At 35.9% G+C, this 26,815-nt stretch overlaps 1 protein-coding gene across 2 annotated transcripts in view; it reads right to left on the reverse strand.

Moving 5' to 3' along the window:
• Nucleotides 1–5,790: 5,790 nt before the first annotated feature.
• Nucleotides 5,791–26,815, reverse strand: part of LOC114357825 (T-lymphocyte activation antigen CD86) — a 170,417-nt gene continuing 149,392 nt past the window's right edge. Inside the window, exons 4-8 of one of the 2 annotated variants that reach the window (XM_028311608.1) lie at nucleotides 21,057–21,267; nucleotides 11,808–11,852; nucleotides 10,698–10,815; nucleotides 9,173–9,360; nucleotides 5,791–6,006 (exon numbers count right to left, since the gene is read on the reverse strand). In XM_028311608.1, coding sequence (XP_028167409.1) covers nucleotides 5,897–6,006; nucleotides 9,173–9,360; nucleotides 10,698–10,815; nucleotides 11,808–11,852; nucleotides 21,057–21,267 — 672 coding nt within the window. In that variant the 3' untranslated portion in view covers nucleotides 5,791–5,896. The remainder of the gene's footprint in view (nucleotides 6,007–9,172; nucleotides 9,361–10,697; nucleotides 10,816–11,807; nucleotides 11,853–21,056; nucleotides 21,268–26,815) is intronic. The other variant, XM_028311609.1, reaches the window with a different exon arrangement.

Here is a 26,815-nt window from a genome sequence, read left to right on the forward strand (position 1 = left end):
TATGGGAACAGATTTATTTTATTTGGGCTGAATTATTCGTTCGTGCCTAATCTGATTATTAAACGAATTACATATTACACATGATTAAATCCATAAAAGTTGAGTCATAAGAAACATTTTCATCTTAACGATAAATACTTACATTAACCTCCAACCATAAGAAAATAGCTGAAACCGGCTGAAAGAAAGCAGAATATCGAAGAATTTCAGTTCATAATGTATAAGTCCTTACGGGGTTCTAACCCGCTAAGTATTGCACTTGTTTTTTGGTAGGTCACAATTACCTGAAGATTTTGAAGATCATGTACACACGGCCACACTGTTAACTATCCATTTCCGTTTTTGCTCTCGCTCTCATCAAATGGTGATTCTTTGCGATAGAACGAGACGACATGGCAGGAAATGGTAAGTAACACTGTTGCCGATGGTACCTACCACTTACCTACACCGTATTATGTGATAACAACGAGGTAATACCAGATTTTTCAAAATTTCTGGAAATAATTTCTTCCTTTCTCTTTGTGCTAGCCAATAGTATTTAATAAAACACCATATCATTTTTTATAATATTTATTAATACCCCCTTTTCTCTCGTTACAATGTATTTACAAAATACAAAAAAACAAAGTAATCGTTCGTAGTAATCTTCAGTGTGCAGTCCGCAGCAAAAGTCATTAAAAGATCCTAAAACCTTAGATGTTAAGGTACATTTTGGAACTTTCGCTACAAACTTTACAATCGTAAGCGAAACGTACAAATAAGTTCACCGAACACCCATGACGTCATCTACGCATTATTATAAGAAACATAGCTAGTTATAGATCAGCTACGACACTATTATTATATCAGTATTCTACTTTACAAGTATACAAGAGATGGAGTCAACAGTTGGAGGCGTAAAGTCAGCGGTGCACTCACTCATTTTATAAATGCTTAGCCAAGTTCTGCTAACTCATTTCTTCTCTAGAAAATCAAATTCTCTAACCCACGGTGGCGTTATTTTAAAATCTAAATTAGGCTTTGATAATTATAATTAAAATTCATCAAAATGTGCTCTAGAATTAAAAATATGCAAGTTAAACATAGGTGTCTTAACTTGTATTTAGTCACTCATATTTACCAACATAGTCATATTAAATGCAAGTTACTGACAGTCCACTTGCTGAAACGGTCGGCCATTAGTGAATACCTACTCAATGTCAAATAATAAATTCAGGATTCACTCCAAAAAATATATCTTACACTTCTTATTAATAAAAGATCAGCATAAAACGGTTCACATTATCCCTTTAGGATTCCAGTCAATAATAAAACTGTGTGACCAAATCCCGCCCGAGCCCTATTTACCTTCAAAGACTAAACCAAAGTTTCAGCCTTTACTTAGATCTCGGCTTTATTTGCCCAGACCCAGGTAAAACTGAAGTAACTCAAAGTCAATAGAAGAGGTCAAGAAGTGAACAAGTCTTTTGGATTTCACTCCAGGACTTAACGAGTACTTTGTTGCGAGCGTTTTGTGTTTTGTGGTGTAAGTCGCAACTCAGTTTAAGTAGCTGAAGATTTGAAAATAGGTCGCCAAGAAATTAAATTAAAGATGAAAAGACACTCAGTATTGAGATTCAAATAATCATCTGAAGATAAGGTGGGTAGGACTAAATATCTTTGATATAATCATAATCTTTGGAATAGTCATCATTGTTACTGACGGGATTGCTACCATGTACCTTAATTTTGAGTTTCCGATATTTCCGGCGCTTGCAACAGTGCCGAAATATCGGAAACTCAAAATTAAGGTACATGGTAGCAATCCCGTCAGTAATAATAATTATGATAGTGACCATGAAAGTTTAAAACTTTGGTATAGTCATTTTTAAGGAATCAAACTAATGAACTTATGTCAACAATCAGCCTTAATTCCGCTTTATTAATATTTCGTTTACCTTGACATACGGTATAGACAGCTTTTAATAGACTTTCTCGTCTCCGCAGGAAGTGTCTAGTTCACAAATCAGATTTAGAAAATAATATTGGATATAAAAATCAAATTATTTTTTCTGTTTTTCCCTTCACAGGGCACGACCACCTGTATTACACGTGCCCATAAAGCTTTTCCTAAATATCGTTAAAAATAAACCTCATTCTGACAACGCCACTCTTGTAGCGGAGTTTTGGGCTGACACTGTATAGGTTTTTTGTCGATACGATAAGAAGAAGAATCTCATTTACCAGTTACTAATCATAATATGAATTACTGTGGGGATAAAAGCTGGTAAAATTTATTTGCTTCCAATAGGATTTGAACTCATAATCGCAGTTGTTACAATGGAGTAGGTAAGATATTTTTAGTCTCAGAAGTAAGTATAGCACTAGGGAGTAGGTACTTATGTGCTTTCCAATTAAATTTATTTGTTACTGACACTCCTAATTACAAAAATCTTCTGGAAATCTGTCCGTTGCAAATTCAAAGTAGGTAGATAAATAGTTGACCAAACACCTATAAAATGAGTAACCGCAAACTGTAGTAACAATGAAATTAAACTCTAATAATTGCGACGCGATTCTGTTAACAACAGACGAAAAACAGTCAATAGATTTTTATTATTTCATTTATTTGTCATTATTAACTAGCAATTAGGAGTCCGTACTCGTTCCCGTATTGTAGTTGTGTAAGTTAAGCGGAGTGCGCACGAGCTAACTTGTTCTTCGAAGTTTTACCTGCGCGAACTTATTTGACACTGCAACGCAAACATGTGGAGCGCGCATTAGGCTGCGGCGAAAGTTCCCGCGGCTACGCCTGTCGGCCGCCGAGTTTATCTTTGTGGAAACTGCTTTGCGCTTGTGTGCACTACTGCTTACTTTCAACGGATATTATTCCAACTTAATTATTTCGCGAACCACGAGCTTGTCTTATAATTTAAAAGCGTTTCAATGGTGGCTTATGCAGTCTTTGTCTAACTAAAATATGNAAATGTTATGTATATTTTAGTAAATCTATCACAACTAAAATGGAATGTTATAATGTCTTTTTACACAGTCAAGGAAAGAATACGGACTCCGCTTCAAAACCTTGTTCTAAGAACAAAAAAAAACAATTTTTCACCACTCGAATGGTTATCTACTAGATTAACTTATACACGAACTCGTTTTTATGTACAACAATTGGAAATATTTACATGCTTTTGATATAAACATTTATCCTACAATTACGTATAATTGTAGTTATGTACAAAATTATGTTACTTTACACCTACTTGCGGGAACATTTGCTAACAATGTTGTTTTCCTTTGAAACAATTGGGTTTTAATTAACTAAATATCACAATGAAAGGAATGAGCAATCGTTAATATATAAAATCATTAAATTCTAAATTACAGCCAAAATAAATGTAAAGGACTCAGAATAAATTTAAACTGACAGATCTGTAATAAATATATTTTGTAAGTAGGTATCTACTAACCTTGCGCCTTTTGACCTGTAAAATATCGTAGGTAAGCCACAATAGGCTAGTTGCCTAAAAAATTTTTTTTAGTCCGTAATGTTTAATATCAAAAAATATTGGACACATATATTTTTATTTGTCAATCTAACAAAAAATTACATAGTTATGGTGCGTTGAAGTTGCGCACGACGTCACGACGTGCGGCATTTTTAAGCAAGCGTTGACGTCACGGGCCTCTTCTTATGAACTTGTCGGCCGTTTGGTGTAGTGGTTCAGAACGGACCACTATGCCGAGAGGTCCCGGGTTCGATTCCCGGCCGGGCAGAAATTGAAATGATGAATTTTAATTTCTGTAACGGGTCTGGGTGTGACTATGTATAATATTTATATATTTAAAAAAAAAGTATATAAGTAGTATATCCGTTAAGCTAGCACCCATAACACAAGCATTAAGTTGCTTACTTTGGGGCTAGCTGGCGCTGTGTGAAATTGTCCAAAGATTTATTTATTATTTATTATTATTTATGAACTTTGGCGCGCTTTATCCTTTAAATTTTCATTAGTTTGAAAAAGTGAAAAATACGTGTAGAGTATTTTTTGATAAGTTAACTGACGGACTAATTAAAACTCTTGCTTTTTGACCCAGGCAACATCCCCATTAATAATGAACATAGCTTTTTTTTTCAGTTTTATTTGTATCAGGTGTTTTGACGAACTGTTAATTTAAGACTGCAACTGTAAATAAGTACTTACAATAAAAGTAATTTTTAACAACCTTTTTAGATAATTATAATCCGGATCGTTAAGAGGTAGTTTAAAAACATCCAGTAAACTCCAAATTGTTTAATTTTGGTGATTTATATTATCATTCCAAAGTTAATAAATTAATGTGACAATTTTAATTCGTAATCTTTACAATTTCTAAAAGACAAACGTAATAAACATAGTATTAGAGACAATTAGTGTTAAATTACAATTATCGCTTCGTCGATCACACTTTGCCGATTTCTTACTTTGCATACCAACCCCTAACCAATTTTAAATTTAGTTTAAATCTAGACTAATTACGGAGACTGGGACCGGCGTCAAATTCATTTAGTTATAAAAAAGTAAATTTTAAATTTTTCAATAGTTTTTCAAATTGTAAACATCACAACCTGTTACATACTTTTGTTATTTAAAACCACATTGGCCGTTCATAAGGTTAAATTAAAAAAAAACATGCACTCATTTAATTTTTTAAAACTTTGACGAAAGAGCAAAATTCTTTAAACTTCCCTAAAACGTTTCTGATTTCTACAAATGTATTTCGGACCAGATATGCTTTCAGTTGTTTCAATTCAGAAACTAAAAGGCAGCCCAGGTTTTTGCAGTCATAAAATAAAAAATAAACTCTTTGCTTTATCAAAGCTGCTTTAGCTTTTGCTGCTCTATATTTTATTTGTGAAATAAAGCTTTGTCTCCTTCAGTCAATTGTTGATTTCGATGTGAATGAAAAGAGACAAAACTGTGTTTAATTAAAACTGGGACCGATTCTAATTTGTATGAAGAATCGGCCGATAGCTAATTGGTGTACTCGAGATGTGCGTAATTTCACACAATGTCCTTACTGATTGCCCGGCTCAACAATCGGCCGACAGAAAGTCTATAGCCTGCGGCTAGGCTAAGACGGCGGCTCGTATTACGATACCACGCTCAAAATTTGATTTAAACTCAAGCGTTCACTTTAAGATTATGTCCTGTGATTGGTATTAAACACAATTTCAACCTATCAAGAACTAGGATTGAGTTTCAAGAATCATACATTGGAGCCATAGTGCGTTTTCAAATCAGTGGCATGTGACATCTGTGCGTCTAGATATAGATCGTTTCATCCACGAAGACGCGCCCCACCATTCTACCGCTAATGTTTGAGTGTTATCGGTACACGCTAAATTATTCATGAGTGCACACGCACACTACAATAATGACGCTCGGATTGCTCGGATCAAACTCCCCCACCCCGCGTTTCCCTCGACCAAAAATTGGTAGGGCGCATCTTCGTGGATGTAAAGATCTATAATAATTATGTATAAAGACTGGTAGTGGTGCGGTAACGGCGCCATAGTGTCTCAATGAGGGCTATCGTTTTAGCGCTCACCAGTTAGCGCCACTGTAGAGTAAGGTCCTGTCACTTGCTAGTAGCGAAAACAGTGGCATCAACTGGTGAGCGCTAAAGTGGTAGGAGGACTATCGCATTTGCACTCATCAAGATGGCGCCACTGTAGAGTAAGGTCCTGTCAATCGCCAGGGGTGCTAACTGTTAAGTATAAAAACGATAGCCCTCATTGCAGCGCTTCTTCATGCCTCTAATTTGACAGCACCCTATTTCACTAATAAAGGGGTAAACAACAAAATATGATCAGAATTCAAGCCAATCCCATACCCTTAGCCTACGGTCCCCGGGCCGGTCAGGGCGATCATCTGCAAGCCATCGAGGAGAGTAGGTACGTCACGGCGGCGCAGCTCAGCTGGGACGTGAGGTAGGAGGACGCTCGGTTGCTCGTCTGCATGGCCGCCGGGTGCTCGCCTGGGGAAGAATGACCAACTGAGCAAAAAAAAACTTGTGCTGTTTGTATGTAAAGCAGGTTACATCTAGCTGTGTAGTATGTAATGTATCAGATACTCTATCAAGTGAGTAGATAGGCACGAGCCCGCTGCTCGCTGCTCGCGCGTGGTTCGCAGGGAGATCGCAGCGACCCGCCGACGGGCGTACAAAGGTGGCTCGCAGTGAGCTCGCAGCCAGATACGCGATGACCGTGGACAAGCCGTACTCACTTGAAGGTTGGTTACGTTATTTATGCTACGTTACGTGCTACATGGCAGGTGAGTATCCTGCCTTAGGCACTCGTGCCTGCACACCTTACCTGCTCCCTAAACATTTACAGCCTTGCGACACTGGCGGATTGCAAGCGGTTTCAAAGTGGAGCGGCGACGCAGCGAATACGTCGCGAATGCGCAACGTTCTCGCCTAGATTTCGCCGCGCAGCCGCGGTGTCTCCGCCAGTGTGGCAAGGCTCTTAAGGCTAGATTAAGAGAGCTTAGTGGTAGTCCATTGTGATCTTATTTTAGGACACGCCTTAAGAGTAGCGAGCTTCCATTTTATCCTACCGATCGCTATACAATCTTTATTTCTTTGAAACATGTATAAACTCATGATTTAACCTACGCTTTAAAATGTTGACTAGAAGCGAAGGATCTTGTCAAATTTTCTAACAACTTTAAGAGCGATAATCTTTTAATCCTTGCTCAGCACAACTTTTCCGATCTTGTGCCATAAAATTAGTATTGTCATATTACAAAGCTAATTTGGAATAAGATCATTCCTCCAAAAGGTATTAAATTTTCATATTCATACTCGCGCAAAGAATGGAAATCGCTTTGAACATCACATCCCCAGAAATCCTGTGAACACGTTTAGTATGTTCTAGTTTTTCTGGTAATTNTTATAACATACTAGTGGCCGCCCGCGACTTCGTACGCGTGGACCCCGTTTTACCCTTAGGGGTGAAGTTTCGAGTTTTTTAGGGTTTACCCGGAAATTGTTCAAACTTTTCTCGCTGTAAAAACCATCCTTGGACTTCAACAAACATTAAAAAAAAAGAATTGGTAAAATTGGTCCAGGCGTTGTTGAGTTATGCGCTTACCAACACATTTTGCGATTCATTTTTATATTATAGAAGATTAAAATTATTGATTTTAAAACATAATTTAAATTGGTTTAGAACTTGTGCTGTTTGTGTTAGGTACTTGTGCCCGCAGACTTTACCTGCTCCCTAAACACTTACCACACTGGCGAATTGCAAGCGGTTTCAAAGCGGAGCGGAAGACGCAGCGAACACGTCGCGAATGCGCAACGTTTTCGTCTAGATTTCTCGCCGCGCAGCCGCGGCGTCTCCGCCAATGTGGCAAGGCCCTTAAGACTAGATTAAGAGAGCTTAGTGGTAGTCCATTGTGATCTTATTTTAGGACACGCATTAAGAGTAGCGAGCTTCTATTTATCCGACCGATCGTTATACATACAATCTTTATTTCTTTGAAACTCGTATTTACGGTAAGAGGCCTAAATGATGCCACTCATGATTTTTTAACCTAGGTACGCTTTAAAATTTTGACCAGAAGTGAAGGATCTTTTCAAACTTTCTAACAACTTTAAGGCCCGGTTTTTTGATTCGTAGTTAAAATAACCAATGGTCAAATTTGACAGATGTCAAATGACAAGTGGTTAAATATCAGAAAAAAATGTTTTTCGAACAATGGTTAGCTTGACTTTTAGTACATTTTTTAACTATTAGTTAACATTTTGTTAATATTTAACCATTAGTAGCAAAATTTAACAATTAGTTATTTTAACTAAGAATCAAAAAACTGGGCCTAAGTGCGATAATCTTTTAATCCTTGCTCAGAACAACTTTTCCGATCTCGTGCCATGAATTTAGTATTGTCATATTACATTGATAATAATTTTGGAATAAGCTCATTCCTCCAAGAGGTATTTAATTTTCATATTCACACTTTCGCGCAAGGAATCGAGATCGCTTTGAAAGTCACGTCTCCAGAAATCCTGTGAACACGTTAGTATGTTCTAGTTTTTCTGGTAATTAGCGCACATGTCACCCAATAAACAAGCGGAAAACCTCCGAGCTCTAATTGAAGTTCGGAATAGTGATAACTCAGAACTGACATCGGCTCCAGATAATGTAGCTAACGAACCCGAACTAGCGCGGTCCGGTAGATTAGACTCGCTAACTTTTAGTCAACGTTCGAGTTAGCGCTAATCGATCCGAAGTTTCGACTTCAAACGATTTTAAAGGCTAGGACAAGTGTCTTTGGGGATTACGCTCGTTAATGGTTTCCGATGGAGGAGACATATTTGTGAAATTTGATATTGTTCAGCATTCACGATTGAAATATAAGTCTTCAATTGGCGGAGCAGATAATTGGTGTTTATTTTACTTTGAATTGTCTGGAGGCAATTCCATTGAAATACTAATTAGTTACTTTAAAGCGGCACATTAGCTTTTGTGTTATTTTTTAATTATCTACTATCCTCGATAAGATACTCTATTTCAAAACAAACTGAATTCTCCGCCCTCTGTCATCTTGTTAAAATAAAATATTAGATCACAAACTGATAGGTAGGATTAAAAAACCCAATACTGAGGAGATGTAACAAAAATACATTATAAATTAATTTTAATGCATGATCCATCATTCAGAGACGAAACGGAAAAAATATTTTACCTACACAAAATCATAGAGGCCGGGTGCGCGTAATAACTTCGAACTCCTGCTACGTTCTTCGGATTAATTTCGTTGCGGGTCCAATGGCAGTTTCACTTTCCCCCTTCACTGGTTGAGATTTTATTGGCGGTCAAGTTTAAGATCCTAGGATAGATCAGGATCCTACAGAGGAGTTTCAGCGGTGGGAACCTGAGGTGGGAATATTCCCATTTTGTCTCCATCTCCAGGCTAATATCTATATATATAAAAGAAAGTCGTGTTAGTTACAACACTTATAACTCAAGAACGGCTGAACCAAGTTAGCTGAAAATTGTCAGGGAGGTAGTTTAGAGCCAGGAGAAGGACATAGGATACTTTTTATCCCGTTCGAAATAAAAAAAAGTCTGCTTATTTATTGCCATTAAGGCGGAACAAAGTTCGCCGGGTCAGCTAGTAGGAATAAATCAACTTACCATTGAGCACGTGCACGGACACGGAGGCCGGGTGCGCGTTATTCGGCACGCAAGTGTAGTTTCCAGAGTCCGTGAAAGCGGCCTTGGTGACCAGCAGCTTGCTGGTGGTTCCACCTTCCGTCTTCTCCGTCTCCAGGCTGATCCCCCCTCTGGGAGAGTCGAAGTCCACTACTGAGTTTCCGTGGTACCTGCGGAAAGATCTCACGTTATTACGCTAGACTATGTAAGAAGTATGATTGCATTTTCTTGTGACGTGTATAAATAGATTTGGGATTTTTAAGGGTCTTCGCCCACGGCGACAGCATCGCTACTAACGCGAGTTAGTCGCATTTTCAACGCACTACAGAAGTGATGCCAACGCGTTCCTAACAATGCGACTGCATTGCTACAAAAAGTCGCCGTGGGCGAGGGCCCTAAAGTTCATTTATGACATGTTGTTGTCAACAAAATAATGATTATACCTACCTATTCGTAAGAGGAAAAAATATATGCCCTAAATAATGGGCATAACTATTTAGTTCTTTACCCGACAAGGTTTACAAAAATAAATCTTAAATTCCTAGAAGCTTATGAATGGACTGCAGTTTTTAATAAGATTTGCCTGTATTTCAAAACCTCAAAAACTTCTCACGTTCACAGTGAATATTTTTGTAACTCGTACATTGTTATAAGTTTATAGAAATATAGAAACTTCTGTCTGGTATTAGTTTTAGCACACGCCGTACGTGTCTTTGTTTCTAATTAGATAAGAGCGGCGGATGGAGGCAATCTTTCTTCTCCAGTAGAGGCTATTTACTTTGAAACCGAGTTATTCAGGTTCTTATTTATTTGTTTATTGTACAAAGAAAAATGCCTGACTTCATTTGTATTCAGCACCGCCGAGCAATTTGTGGTAATATTCTACTCGAATGGACTTTCATAAAATACTTTTGATTTATTGTGATTTTATATTATCTAGTTCGGGCATGTAATGGAATTCTATACCAATCGTTAGCATAAAGTAATAGTCAAGATCAAATTGTTTTCTGAAACAAAGTGGCGATAAAACAAGACAAATAATGAGAAAAGCATCCAGAACGGTTTGTTCAAATGGAGGGATTGTACTTGGATTTAGTACATTGTTATCGTCAACATAACGTGACAGTTAGAAAATAAAGAAGCTTAACGACTAGATTATGTGACGTAATTGGATAATTCAGGATAGTAAATCAGGCCAACTATTGTTTCAGCTCTATTTAATTCGGCGTTAGTGGAACGATCCATTAATTGGTAATCGATTACAAACCAAGTGACCCGTAAAGATGGGGATCAAGACACGGTAATAGGGGGGAAAATAGAGAGAAATTACAGAGAGATTCTTTAATCTTTGCTCAGCAATGAGAAACAATTGACTGAAAAACAAGTGAATGTCATAAATTCAAAATGGAACTGCATTAAAAAGTGGAGTGCGAAAAGCGCATCTCTCCAAATCCTCATTCCAGCAGCAAACACACGTTCTCAATTCAAATCCAGAAAAACTGTTTACCATAACACAGATGCGCTGGAGGGCGGCGAAGAATGCACATTCACCGTGCACGTCAACGATATAGTGCTCCCTTTCTTCACGAACACTTCTGGCGAGCCCCAGATCGTCGCCGCCGCCGCTGCAACAAACGAAAACGAACCTTAACGCAAACGAATCGGATCCGTATCACAACACCGCACACCTAGAATGCAATTTGAAAATGTGACACGTTTGAATAAAGCATTCTAATCCGGTGGACATCCGTTCTTTGTTTTAGATTTTGAAACTTGGAAGATTTTAGATGACAATTTTCTTGACGAGTCTCATGAATTTCGTAGTATTACATAAAGTATTTCATATTTTTCAAGTGGGTTTCTTTCTATTGCTCCATATCAAACTAAATATAAATGGGGTCATTCACATTTGCCTATACTTTCATACTGCCTATCACGATAATAAGACGTTCAAGACAGAACAAAGAAACTTTGTAAATGTTTCACATTGATGTTACGTGTCGCGAGGCGCATGTGAATGAACCCTTATTTTTGGGACAGAGATGACACAAACAACAAATATAGGCATGTAAGCCTCATGCTATAAAATTATGATGTCACTACATTTCAAACGACACTAAATGAAAGATGACGTCATAAGCGTTACCATGCAAGATGCCACAAGGCGCCGTTAGAGATGCGGTCACAAAATGGTGAACGAATTTTTAACACATATTTTCTGAAAAACTGCTCAAATACTTTTAGTTTACAGATTGGGTCTCTAACTCGTCTTAAAAGCCTTGACCCATTTGGAACGAGTAAAATAATAAATAATTCATTCTGCAACTCGTCCAACTGTACTACTTCTATCTTGATCAGAAACGACAACGGACTTTACATTTTTTTATACACTTCAACACTCTAGTTGTTTTATTAGCTAAATTCCATGCTAGTTAATTAACTTTCAAATTTTCAAAATATATTTTCTAAAACTCGTGCCAATAGAGCCATAAGCTTGTGGGTCGAGTTGATGAAAAAAAAATCGTCTGCAACTTGCGGCGGAGACAAATGGGAGTGCCTTGTAGCACGCTTGTAGCCAAATGCGAGGCGCTAGATGAAGTAGGAATCAAATTGGTACCTGAGGATCGGGGCGGGGCCTGGGTCGCGGGGGTGAGGGACTCATCTGGAATGCACAAGACAAAAGCTTAGGAGAGGGCAGAGAGAGGGAATACGAAATAGCATATGACCGTAAAGTAGGGACGTGCAGAAGGCCTTGTACAGATTTGTGCGAAAAGTAAAATTCTAATTCCTACTCTAGAATAAGATTTAACTAGAATATATCAGATTTTCTTAAGTAAGATTAGTTTAACAAAAACATTATCATTTAAAGATGAAACATTTTGAGATACGTCTGGAAAACCAATCTCATTTACTAAAAATTTTGGTTTGATTGATTTTTTTAATAGCTAATGGAGTCTTAACTGCGTCTTATATTTATGATACAGCTACAATGTTCGAAAATACATCTATTGACTTGCTTTGTTATTTTCTTCTTCAGTCTGTAATAATTTGGATAGTTTTTCTATCTCAAATATTTTATTCAGAGCCTCAGGCTTTTAATAAATAAGTCCAGCTTGTCGTTATTGCATTCCATTCAAAAGAAATTCCAAAAGGAATTTTTGTTTAAAAGTGGCTCTAAGCTCTAATGTAACTACATTTTATAAACCAGATAGGTTGTTAAAGTTTCTTATTCTATCTCAATTTACTATCTAATTTAATTTTTATTTCATGATTTTCGTCGGTGTTGCAATATTTCAGACTGTTCATGATGTTTGAAAGATTGTTCTGTGTTATAATCAGCAATATTCTCTTCACTACAGCAATATCAATATTTTTGTTACCGTATTCTGCATCTTATTGACTTGTACCGTGATTTTTATTTCCCATAGGCTCCGATTCCTACTTTTGTTTACTTATAGATCGTTTTACCCACTAAGACGCGCTTCACAAAATTTTGGTCGAGGAAAGCGCGGAGTGCGGGGAGTTTGATCCAAACAATCCGAGCTTCATTATTGTAGTGTGCGTATGCACTCATGGATAATTTAGTGTGTACAGATAACACTCACACATTAGCGGAAAGATGTTGAGGTGCGTCTTCGTGGATGAAACGATCTAAATCGAATGAAGTTCGTTAGAAATGGCCCTACTCATTTTTCGTATGATGTAATATGACCGTAATAGATGCACCGACCTTGAAACTATTCGATTCTGTGCTAGTCGTGGACGAGTTTGGAATCTCAATTCGAGGTCTAGATAAGACAAAGTCTGTGAATGGAATTGAATTGAATAAAATGAAAGCTTGAAAGGACGTGTAAATAGTGCAGTATTTTTAAATCAGAATAAATAGTGAAGCTTTTATAGAAAGTACAAAGAAAATGGCGTTAGTAGCTTTAAATAGGTTGTATGAAGTAGATAAATAAGTAAATATTATAAAATAAAGTGTAATTGTTATCATTAAACATTGATTGAAGAGGAAAGTTAAACTCCACATAAAAACACACGTTAGAGTTATAGGTACGGTACGGTTAAGGTTAAGGTGATGCAACTCAGCCAAAGAAGTAAGAATTCGAGTTACGATACACTTTCAATTGTTTTTATTTTGCAAGAAACATCAACAACGAAGTGAGCATGACAGGTACAAATTATTATCATACAAAAATAGCTATCAACCTCCTCCCTGTTACCTCCGACAAACGCACTCGTAACTCACACTTAGCAAAAAAAAACTATTTCCACCGACAGCGCTCATTTGAAACCGGCCAAATTGAGACGGCGCGAATAAATTTGCAAAAGAGATATGGAGAGAGCATGTACGCGATTTATATTACAAAAACTATGCTTGGGGATGTATGTGTCGATCATTTTTCAACAATAACAAGCTGCGGGTAATTGGCTCGCAATTTGAGAGGTTTGCTCGTAACGTGTAGCATTTTAGGGTTCCGTGGGCAGTCGGGTGAAACGAAACTCATCATGGTGTATTACGTGAATAGTTTTGATCTAGTGGGAGTATCTAAATGGAGAACACAAGTGAATTTGCTCAACATAACCAAACATCTTGATGAAAACAATCAGGACACAAATGCTACTTACATTGTCTTAGATTACATAGAATGTAAACAAAATTGCAGTAAGGTTTACTTTGTGTGTAGACTATCGTTCGCTTACAGATTTATTTCTAGCCCTGTATTATGAAACTTTAAAATAGTGAACGAATTTTTGTTACTTACAAAATCAGCTCTCCGTCTCTTATTCACTCTCTTTCTCTAAATTACTTATAATTATTTTAGATAAGAATATAATCATGTAGATCAGAATCAGAATCAGAATCATGAGACTTTATTAAAATATTGTCAAACTCACCAAGAATGTTTATAAACCCCGGAGAAGTTAGTAATGAAGGTACTAGGTACTCAAAACAATTTAAAAACCTAACGCTCTGTTGTATTCTGAGAAAATTTCCCAACTAGTTATTTAGTATCATTGAACAAGTAACTCAGAAAAGAGTTGATCCTAATATTAATCCGGTTTCAGTGGTCTGATCACGTAGCGGGAGCTTCGGCGGATTAATCAACTTCAATTTGTTGAATAAAAATCGTGAATGGACTCCACAATGTCTATATTTCAATAGTTATGCCTGTTGATGACAATCCCCTCGACTTATTATTTCATACCACCTGGGTATAGGTGGGATTTTGAAGACTTCAAACGTAGGATTACTCTAAAACCTTTACTGAGCTGAAAGCTTCATCTGAAATATTTTAGGGCGACATTTCAAATATCATGACATAACAAAAAATAAAAATAAATAAAATAAATCTGTTTTAAGCTAATCGAGGAGTAAGAGAAATTTCTGATTTTAAATGTAGAGGTCTAATAAAAAGGTAAAGTGCCCGCAGTTAGTGTCAGTTAGTTATCTAACTTACCTAATTTATTCCCATTCATCAGCTGTAGATGGGAATAAAGAGGTGTTTGAGAATTTACTATCCAAGAATGGCTAAAGATTAGCTTTTTTTCTTTCAATTCTTTCATCAATTAGCAGAAAATGAAATATCACATCACAAACCTGAAATAATAGAAATGTTCTAAATTCTATACTGTATTTGGTTAGTAAAAAGTTTATACTATGCTAATACTAGTTAGTTTAAAACTGAACTTTACAATTGGACTTGCAAATGCTTTGAATTGTAATAATTAAATGGAACGTGTTTGTCTTCAGCCGTAAACATTTTAAATTAAAGACAGGTAAATCCTTTGAATTCGGACTGATATTTGCGTCAAATATTTGTGTATGCCTCGTTAGCCAAGTTTGAAATCTACACAGTGAAATAGATACTTAAATAACGAAATGCGAATATTTATTTTTTCAGTGGCTCGTAAATCAGAATAATTACTTATTACAGGGCATATTTTTTGGAGCAAAAAATTGAGTAACTGATTTTTTTTTCTGAACAACATCGAAATGTGTACAAAATTTTTACGTGGATCACAATTCTACGAGTAATACCATTTAAAATAGGTACTTCTCTCTTATAACGGTTAAATTTCACTATACCTCTGTCAAAGACTTCTTTTCTAGGAACACACCGTCCCAAGGAGTCCCCTAAAAGGCGTCTCTTTGACGAATCGGATTCACTTAAGTGTAGAGTCACAGGCAAAGGGGTGTCATGAGAAAGACGTCTGTCATATACCTGCTCGAATATACTGAGAAGCAAACTGCTAACATAATGCACAATATTTAGTCTACGTGACGCGAAGGAGACCCAACCTTGTGCAACATTTTGTTGAAAAAAAATTTTTTTTTTCATGTTATTAATTTATTTAATTCCACACATGAATATATTGATGATACATTATGATAAGTGTGAAGCTTGTGGGTAGGTAATTTTCCGGGGTAAAAAGAAAAGGATTTTTTTATTCCAAACCAAATGTCCCGATCAGCTTCGTATCTGTAGTACCTACATCTGTCGATTTCTTACATAATCTTCCAAACTTTCTCTGGACTACAACAAATATACAACACAGTTTTAGCGAGACTGACGTACGAAAATATGTTTTTAATAGTAGATTGATTTTAAACACTATTTATTGCAGTTAACTCGCACACACAATGCTTTTTTAAACTATACTTTTCTTTTAAAAGTAAACATTTCACATTGTAACCTTGTTTAAAACTTAACTTTTTTGAAGTTGCCGCCGTTTGTGTGGAATTTGGTCCTGAGATATTTTAATTTAAATAGTCTTCAATTCGAGATTTAATTGCTTCTTAAGATCGTAATTCATTCTAGCGATTAGGGAGGCTTACAACTCACGAATAAAATGTGGGCGGCTTAAGACAAAATAGAGCTCTTTCAGCTTGTCTGCTCAAACTGAAAAATAAAGAGGCAACTTAAATATTTAGTCTATTTATTGACAGCTGGATTATCTTTTTTAAGACAAAAGAAGTAATGACCCTATATTAGNGTGATAAATATAGAGTGAAAATATATTTTTTTGGAATATTTCTTTTTTATTCTGCGATATAATAGCAAAAAATACTACCTTAATCTCGAGCTAAGCTTGTAACAAACAGACCTCATTGACGATAAAGATCGGCTACCATAATAATGATGATTATTAATAGTTATGTACAAAGAGACGTCTAATGAAGGGGCTCATCAATTCAAACATCACCACTGCCCTCAGACGTATTTCCGGCTTTAAAGCGATTCGACCAAGTGGTACCATTTTTGCCCTTTGAAGTGTCCCGCCCTTGCGTTCGCTGAATAATTTAAGACTACACTCACAAAATAAAGCAACATATAGTAGGGTCTTCAAACCACTACCAAAACCGTTAAGTAGCTTAAGTACGCTTATCTTAGAAGAGTGCTAAGTGTCTGAAATAATTTATTAATCCAGAGTTCTTTCAATGTTTTAACTCTCACTATTTATGGCTGATGCTTACTTACACATCAATAGATTCTTACAGCTGATCCTGATTAAATACCTCTTGAATCATGAAAATTTTTTTGAATCTTGAGACCTTGTGATATTAAGATTTTAAACGCAGACTCGAGTCCAAAGAAAAAAGGATAATGCTTTGAAGATGAGATCTAAAATAGTGTATCATTTCTTACTAATATACTCAGAATGAAATCACTGCATTTACGCTACTATAGTATGACGGACGGACCTTTGTTCATCTATATTTCACTTTGGTCCATCTTCTTCGGTTGGTTAGTAACCACTTGGACCCTTTTTAGATGAGATGATAAATATTTCATACCGTTTAAAGTACCTTTGATTGAACGATGTAGATTTCGTACTATCGATTCAATTTAAGTCGTTTCTGTCGAACAATTAATCGATCAAAAAGCAATTTGCTTTGAGTAGATTTGCGAAATTAATTAATTTTGTTCAAGTCTTGCTCTACTCACTTACTCGCGGCAGGTTCACAGTGATGCAAATATACTTTGATTTGCTTTAACTGAATAAGGCCCAGTTTTTTGATTCGTAGTTAAAATAACCAATAGCTAAATTTGACAGATGTCATATGACAAGTGGTTAAATATCAGAAAAAAAATTTTTTCGAACAACGGTTAGCTTGACTTTTAGTACATTTTTTAACTATTGGTTTACATTTTGTTAATATTTAACCATTAGTAGCAAAATTTAACAATTAGTTATTTTAACTATGAATCAAAAAACTGGGCCTAAGAATTTTATTGGTTGTGTTTTAACAACTACATTTAATTTTGTGTGTGGTGGGTTCATGTTCATATCTATATTTATAAAAGCAAAAGATCACTGATTGACCGACTCACTCATCACGAAATCTCAGAAACTACAAGTGCTACGAGTCTCCAATTTTGCATGGGGGTTTCTTTTAGAACATAGGTGCTCACTAAGACAGGATTTTGCAAAATTCAACCCCTAAGGGGGTAAAACGGGATCTACGCGTACGAACACGCGAGCGGCCTCTAGTAGTAATAAAACTAATTTTAATATGCAGGTAGATACACTCGACATCAAATAAATCGCACCTCCCGCGACAAGCACTTTTAAACGTGTGCATCCCCACTTCCCACCAATATTGGCACCATTTAAAAGCCTAGTTCTAAACTTCATTTCATTAAAGGAAAGATTTTTATCCCAAAAATGTGTCTTTAGAAGGATCCAGAGTCACTTCTTCAAAAAATAGGTAGTTACGCTTGAGCCAACTTTTATGGCTTTAAAACTGTTAAGTTGGGATTAATCGCTATCTATCTGTTAAAGAGGACACGTGTGATCATTATTTGGTTTTATAACCATAAAATTTGGTCTAATTGATCCCAGAGAGAACCCAAAGTGAGGTCTTTTTTCAAGTCACATTAATGGTATATGTTAATCATTTATTAAGAAATTAAATGTTTTTCTTTAAGGATATATTGGGCTTTCAAATAACACCTACATTGTTGGGGTACCATGATTGTGTCAGAAGAAAATCTTTAAAGTTCGCGTCGCGGAAGGTGCGGTTTATTTGATGTTGAGTGTAGATAGCTTCAAGCTTACGAAAAATACGTCAGTTACTTAAAACTCCAAAAAGTTCTCAAAGTCAGCAACATTTACTAAAAATGTTTACAAAATTACCCTAAAACTCAGGTTTCCTCATAAAAACCAAACACAAACGTCTTGGCCCCAGTGCACGCTGACGTAGACGGATGCGTTCCACTTTGTACCGCCGCATTAGCCCCCTTCTAATATGACGAGAGATGAATGCGAGATTACGTCATCGTCACTTTTCACGTAACGCGAAAAAGGGGAGCGTGATGAGCGCGGGCACACAGTGAATTAAGGATGAGAAGGGGTAGTTTGAAAGGAATTTTATATTTTGTTAGTTGACATTAAGTTTTACTAAGACAAAACACTAGTGTTTCTGCACGTATTATAAAAAGGCACAAATATGGAGATGTACAGGTTTAAAATAATGATTAAATCATGGATCAAAATTGAAATTCAATCAATGACAAACTTCAATAAATACTAAAATTTTTAAATAATATTTGGCTCCTATGAAACATGACATGCCTGGTTTAATCATCATCATCATTTTAGCCATAGGACGTCCACTGCTGAATATTGGCCTCCCCCAATGCTTTCCATGTTGATCGATTGGTAGCGGCCTACGTCCAGCGCTTCCCTGCTGCCTTTATGATGTCGTCGGTCCACCTTGACGTCCCACGCTGGTTTAATTATGTACAAATTTTTGATATTTCCGAATACCTTAATGCACGTGTCGCGTCAGTCACTCCAATTATGATACGTCGTTTATAATTTTCTTACTTCTAATAATTTGATATTAACATGTAACAAAAAGTGGAGGAACTTCTGTTCCCACTTCGCGTGGTGAGTAGTCGTTTCTGTATGAGCTAATTTGTTACAAAAGCCGAGTACGGTTTTATTTTTTGTCCCCCGTGTGTTTTGGTATATTTAGTAAAGTGCACGCGTAGGCGACGGGATGTTATTGTGTGTTAAGGAATATGAGCTGTAAAAGTGTCGTCAAGTATTTCTAAAAAGGTCAGAGTCAGAAAAAACCTTTTTATAATGGTTTAATGTTCTTACCTAAATAATTATATTTTGGCACTAGAAATAATGGTTTTAAAAGAATTTATTTAAAATCCTGTTTCCCATAGTAAAAGGAGTAAATTAATAAAATTTATAGCGCCATAGTTTTCGTACATAGACAAATATTTTAAAGACCATGCGTATGATTACTTTTATATTAAGCCAGAGTTTGGGTAAAAAACGACCCCGGAAATTGTTTTTGTTTATTTAATAGTCATGTTGATTAAAAAAGGTCTTCCACACAAACAATCTCGTGTTGACCTTACTCATGCATTTCAAAATAACAATTACGGCCCTTTTAATTTACTATTTCGGTTGGTCATTAATTTTGTAACGGTACAGTATCTCGGGGGACCTGTAGCATTATGCAAAAATACAAAACAAATTTTTGTACGAAACGGAATTTATAATGAAACATTGAAATTGTCTGTGCATATTTCATGAGAGAGGCATAGCTTTTACCGCTGACCCAGGTTTGTTGGTGAAGGTTATCGCGTCCGAAATCCACGGAAAATAATCTCAAACTACGCTTGTTATAAAAGCAAAATTTTCCTGGAAAAAGTAAATAGGAGGGAATCTCGAGTACCAAGAAGAGCACAACTAAAATTGAGATTTTTTTGTGAGTAGCATCCAATTTGTATGTTTTAGGTTTTCTTTCTGTAGATTTTCTCGTTTGCATGTACTCGTACATTTCATAATTTATAATACGAAAAGGACAAGTGCTCTAAATAATATAGGTACTGTGAATTTTAAGTATATTTGCTTTAAAGTTTTTAAAAATATATTTTGTAATAATTCCGTAGCCAAAAATGTTACTCATGTTGAAATTCTTTCAAATATTTTACTTTTTGATTACTTTATCTTCATAGCGAAACAACAAAAGTGCCTTCTAACTATCAAAATTGGGAAATTTAAACAAAAAATAATAATAATTTAAACGAGAATCATGAAACTTCAATATTGTTCCATTGAATAAATTTATTTGTTGCTTTTTAAAGTTTGTTAACAAGTTTTGCTGCTGTGGGTACTTTATAATTGAGTTCTTGTAACGTCAACAAATTGGTTCTAATTAATATTTTAACTTGAAAACCATTTCTGATTTCTCTGTAATTGGAACATTGTAACAATAAGGCTTTGTTTACACCTGCACACTGTTCCCACACGTGTGCACGTGCCGTATTACATTAACCGGTACGGGGAAGTCGTGTTGGTTAGTCTTAATGAAGATCATTGTTAGTTTCGCGTACATTCTATTGCATACTTTTTTAATAAACATAGCCCTTAATGCTAAAAGTTGCAGTTTAAACTAAAATAATGTACCTGTGAAATCTATTGTGCTTTCTATCTCAGAATCTTAGCAACTGAACTAAACTCCTTTTAAGGAGTCGCACATCAAAGGAAAACTTTTATGAATTTATATTTGTAAAATGGTAATAAATATTACTTTTATGTACCACAATTTAGTCTAACGCCATTTTCTTTGCCAATAAATAAATTATTATTATTTAGCTTTAAAAAATACACCCATCATCTCACACACAAATGCAAACGTATTTCAGCGTGTTGTGTTACTTCACCTTGAGTAAAGTACTTGCCGATCAATTTTTCAAAACACGTCTATCATATTAAATTAGGAGGCAGATAGGTATTAATTGTGTTGTTTTGCCTTGCTGAAGAATATGGGTGTATTTACTAATCAAATTTTAATAACAAATCTAACTCAACTTACGTTACACCTAGCCCTTACCTTCAACATTGAGCATGACCGCCATATTGATCTTCGGCTCAGTGTTGATCTGGCACTCGTAGACCCCTGCATCCCTCGGCTGCACGTAGTCTATCTTCAGATCCCAGTCGTCCGAGGGTTCTGGGTGCAATACGCTGAACCGAGCGTCCCCGGTGTACGTGAAGATGTGGGAGGTCAGGATGTGTAGGTCGCGTTTGCGCATCCATGATACCTGGAGATAAAGTACAGTTTAGCTGTGGTTTTTAGAGCTGCATTTACATGGCGTCGTCGTCGTCAAACAACGACGTATCTGCAAAACGTTATCTTGCACAAACACGTCTCTGTATTGCGTTAGAATAATTATATCCATCGGTGTTTGATTCTGTAGCTTCGAAAATAACAATTATTTTATTTATAGGAGCTACTTTTGAGTAGTTTTATGCCAAAAAACAAATTTTGACGGACATAGACATGCGACGTTGCTCGACTACGACGACGATGGGATTCCCGTGGATGATGTAAGTGGCTACAAGGAGAAATGTGCGAACATTAGACCTCAAAAACCCGTCATGGCTTTTGGTAGAATGGAGTGCTGGCCAAACCTTCGCCTTTTGCCTTTGGTAAATTTGAGAGGGTTATCCTTCTCAAGTGGCTAAATAACCCAATGATAAATTATAGGAAAATTTGACACCTATGTACATTTTTGTGCATCAGATTTAAATAAACCATGTAACTTAAAAGGGCTATTGCGTGAATCTCTTCTTCTCAGCACTTGCCAAATGTTGGTCTCGAAGCGCTGGTAGGGTAAAAAGATTATGAGACATGTAGAGGCTCCTTAAGAGCAAAATATTTGACGATTTGTAAGCACTATATTTTATAATAGTCTATACAAATAAATAAATTTTGACTTTGACTTTGAATCGCGTAAATTCGTACTTTGACTTTCAACTTTATCAATTTTCATTGTATAATGTTGTATTGTTTGTGCCATTTTTTTCTTATTCATCACCGAAACCACGTCCTTGTCATTAACAACGTCCGATATTAAATAACGCGATTAATTTGACAAACAATAACAAGGATCATTAAGTGGAATGAAATAATGAAGTCGATGTTAATTTAACAAAGCTATTTGTGATTATATTTCGCGATGAATCATTTTAATTGAATTTGTGATATGAAATTTCTGAAAATGCTTATGATACGATTAAAACAGATATTTTTCTTCTCCCTTTTTTTGGCAGTCAAGGCAAGAGCATACACCATACAGCTAAGTTTTTTGTTTAACAAAATATGGTGTAAAAAACGGTTCTTTTTCAAATGTATTTTGTGTGAATTGTGTGCCTACTCTATTTGCAGTTTGGTCCCCACCTTAACTCAACGAGCTTAAATATTATGTTCAATGTGCAAATATTTTTTACGTGAATAAGTTTTTACGTGTAAGACAAATAAAATTTGAAATCTAAGTTGTGTTCTTAAAGAATCGCAGCAAAGGAAATTGCCAGAGCCATAGCAGCCTTTGAGAAACTTATACGCTTGTCGCCTTGATGTTGAAGGTTTTATTAACTTAACCATAGAAAAGGCTCAACGTGAGAGCCAATTTAAAAACCTTAACTTGAAAGCATGTCTTGTGTTATTCACATTTCTTTTAGTGCAATTTATTTCTCACCATAAGTATGAATATTCATAGGTAAAAAATATCCATTAAAAATAGCCACATTAGATTTTTAGAATAATACAAACATCTTTAAAATTGGTTTATTTGTTGAAACTGAAATACTTACGCATTTCGTGCTGATGTAGTGAAAAACCCCATCACTCAATAATTTGTCAGTCAAAATTTTTATGGTTCTAAATGCCATTTTGCTAATTCCATAAATAGTTTATGGATCAATGATTTATCGGAACCTTGTTTCAAAAGCAAAGTAATGATTTGGAAAATGTCACAAGTTTTCTAGCCACTTCCCAACCTTGATTAGGCTTTTGACATCGCAAGTAGATAATTGGGTAAATACGTAACCGTAATTATCTCACCTAATAATATCAGGTTACTCATAAATATGTTTTCCCTTACTTATTCGGTGGGCACTCGGTAAATAAAGATATTTATCACCTGTTTCCTTATTTGCGTGGATCTTCCAAGGCTCTAACCTTGGCCCAAAGGAAATTAGCTAAATTATCAGTAACCCAAATATTGTAATGAAAAATATCTATATTTAGGTTCGAAAAACCATAACTTACTGATTTTGTACGTACCTATGTTTGACAGAAGAAGAAGACAGAAACGGACATAGTATTATAAATTATTATCTTAAGAGTTTTAATTGCTTTCATCTCACAAAAACGACACCCGCTTAATTAATTATTTTATATAAGTAGAGAACTATTTATAAATAAATATGCACAAAACATGCAACGGCCGTCGGAACACTTCAGACGCTTGGCCTTTGATTCAAATTACACCAACAATAAACGTTTGAATTATATTTTTAATTCGAGCGCTCGGGGCCTGAGAAATTAGAAAATAAATTCTCCTCCTTTGTCGAGTTTTTGTTTTTGTGCGTAATTACAGTGAGCCGGTCTAAGCCAGGCTTGTAATTAAACAAGATGGAGCATCCAGACTCTTTACAGCATTCGAAATAAACCAATTAAGTGACGGCTAAGCGCTTTTTCGGAATCATCATCTCTTTTTTGAAGGGCCGCGAGCAAAGTGCGGCTTAGGAATTTATCCTACATAATTGAAAACGTCGTGATGAAAATATTTTTGTGAAAACTTCTCAGCTCACTTAAAATCTGTCTAGTTGAGAGAACGTTAGACTCGCTAGACCGAATCCATGTTCAATATCCACAACCACTCAGCGCCACACAAATAATTCTACGAGAAAATAATAAAGGTTACGATCACGAAATTCATTAAATAGCAAAAAAGAACTGAAAGGGATTCTGCAAATTCTTTTGTATAATAATATATTTATTTAAACGCAAAGGTACAGCTTCTAACGTGAAACATTCCGGGCGTTTCGTGCAAAGAAAGAATGCTTCAAAATAAGAAAAGGTAAAGAGGTCATTGGCAGAAGTGGCATTAAATCTTCCCGGGCGCCGAAAAAGGCGAATACTCTTGCGTCAATCGAGGCGACCAATGAATAACCAGAATTTATTGCGGCCAAAACTAGCAACCAATGGGAGAGGAGAATTTATCGCGACCGAAAGCGTCACACGAAATAATCCTTGAATCCCAGCGCTCATCCCGCGACCTTTTTTTTGGAGGAAATGACGTAAGATAATTCCTAGCGAACAATATATTATAATGCATCGTGGGACATGTCAGAGGGCTATTTATTTTCAGGAATGGGTTGCGGGGTCTTCGTCCATTAATATGGCGGCCAGCCGACCGTGGCTGAGGAGGGATATCGAGGGCCCGATGAGGAGTTCGACGTTGAAAAATGATGTGCGCCAGGTGGAGGGCGTCAGATAAGAAATATACACTGATGGGACAATACAAAAAGTTGACTCTAATGTAGGCTATTTGTAGGCACATTTGGTAGGATTTAGAGGAAAAAAATTTTTTTTTTATAAAAAAGGAAGGTAGTTGGAATGAAGGAATGACGAAGGAATGCCAGTAGGTAACATAAACATATACATTCTAGAAAAGAGGTCATTTAAAATAAGCCTAAGTAAATTGATCAATTTTGACACACTTTCACTTATTTATTTATTGTTTTGATTCTCCAACTATTTTGAACTCTTTACTCATTTTTGCGTTCGTTGTTTATCTTCAACAATTTTTATGTACCTACCCAGAAATAGTAGGTAGGTACTTACAATCAAATACATACAGATCTTTAGATTTCTGCGAAATCTATCAACCTATCTGAGTGGGAATCGAACGTGAATTTTGTATAAGGTTCATTGAATTTCTTAATTACTTCACTTTATTGACGTAGGCGAAGCGATACAGACGTCTCAATGTCATTACTACCCTCACTCGAGTAGTAATCGAATACACTTGTAAATAAGTAGACTGTAAACTAATTAAATAGTGTCAAGGGATCAAATGTGTCGATTAATAAACGAACAAAATTGTAGTTAGATAATGATGATACAAAATTTAAGTTAGGTTTACCTCAAAGTATGCCTTAGTCGACACAAGAAAAACATAAACTTTTTATGAACATTATTATATTTATGAACATAATTACATTATTTTTATTTTAAACTAGCTGACCCGGCGAACTTTGTTCCGCCTTAATGGCAATAAATAAGCAGACTTTTTTTTTAATTTAGAACGGGATAAAAAGTATCCTATGTTCTTCTCCTGGCTCTAAACTACCTCCCTGACAATTTTCAGCTAAATCGGTTCTGCCGTTCTTGAGTTATAAGTGGAGTAACTAACACGACTTTCTTTTATATATGTTACAGGAAATGTATGAATTCTAGGAATTGTATACTATTCCTAGGAAATGTATACAATTCCGAAGCTATTTAGGAAATGTATAAAATATTGCTTCAGAGATTTTTTAATACGCACATATCCTAGGACATGTATACTTTTCCTAGGAATTTTATAGAATTCACGTAAATCAATGTAATTCAGATTTCTTTTTTTTCTCCGAAACATAAATGGCGCTACCACGCCGCGGCAGCTGTGTATGTGTAAGGTCGCAAGTCTAACCTAACCTAACCGAGACTTAGTTATCCAGCTACAGGAGTACTAAAACCTTCATGCCAATAATAGTTTAATAAAAGATGTTAAAATTAGGGTTTTCCAATACTTCAGCGTAATATGTATGCGTGATGCCGAAATAAAGGTATGCCAATAGGCAAGTATTTTTTTCGGCCAAAGTATAATAGTGCGAAAACAACTGTCAGGCTAAACAATAATAGTTGTGAGTTAAAAGTACCTATCGGCCAATGTGGTTTGGTTAAATGAAATTTTAGGCGTACTGAGGGGCACTCGATCACACGACCGCGCTTGTGCCGCTTAGTTTTATACATTTCCTAATACAATATTGGAATTCTATAAAATTCCTAGGAAAAGTATACATGTCCTAGGATATGTGCGTATTAAAAAATCTCTGAAGCAATATTTTATACATTTCCTAAATAGCTTCGGAATTGTATACATTTCCTAGGAATAGTATACAATTCCTAGAATTCATACATTTCCTGTAACATATAGATGAAATAAGATTTCTCATTTTGGATATTTTGGTTTGTTGGTTATTTTGTGGCGCTGTGATCTTGAGGGTTGAACTTTGGGTGCGGACAGTAGTTGGTAAAAAATCATGAAACTCATTTATTTTTTGCAGGTAGACTTTAGAAAAGCGCTATTATACGTTCCAAATATAGCTTGCCTTATCAACAAACACTGTGCTAAAGGATCGTATACCTAATTATTATCAATATAACACCTGACCAAGTAGATTTATGAATATCTTAACCTTCGTGCACGTGCTCAATCACAGTAATCTGGCCATAAACAACAGTTATTGCAGGACAGTGCGGGCATTAGCCGCATTAACGAACAGCGGCAATAAACCGCGGTGCAGGGACAATAATGCGAATTAATCCTGGATTCTAGGAGCAACCTCTCTTATTGAAATTAAGATTGGATTGAAAAGCTGAAGTTAACTGAACTTCAATCACCTTTCAATACTCAATAATTTATTGTAAATCCATCGAAGATGTTACAAAATATAAGACCAGTGTTATGGAACTCTTGGCGTTACGATTCCACAACATAGTTTTCACACAATGACATGTCACGGTTTGTCATTTTC

This window comes from Ostrinia furnacalis, unplaced genomic scaffold, assembly GCF_004193835.3.
Source record: "Ostrinia furnacalis isolate ACB-3 unplaced genomic scaffold, ASM419383v2 OfSCF3453, whole genome shotgun sequence".
Taxonomy (NCBI): domain Eukaryota; kingdom Metazoa; phylum Arthropoda; class Insecta; order Lepidoptera; family Crambidae; genus Ostrinia; species Ostrinia furnacalis.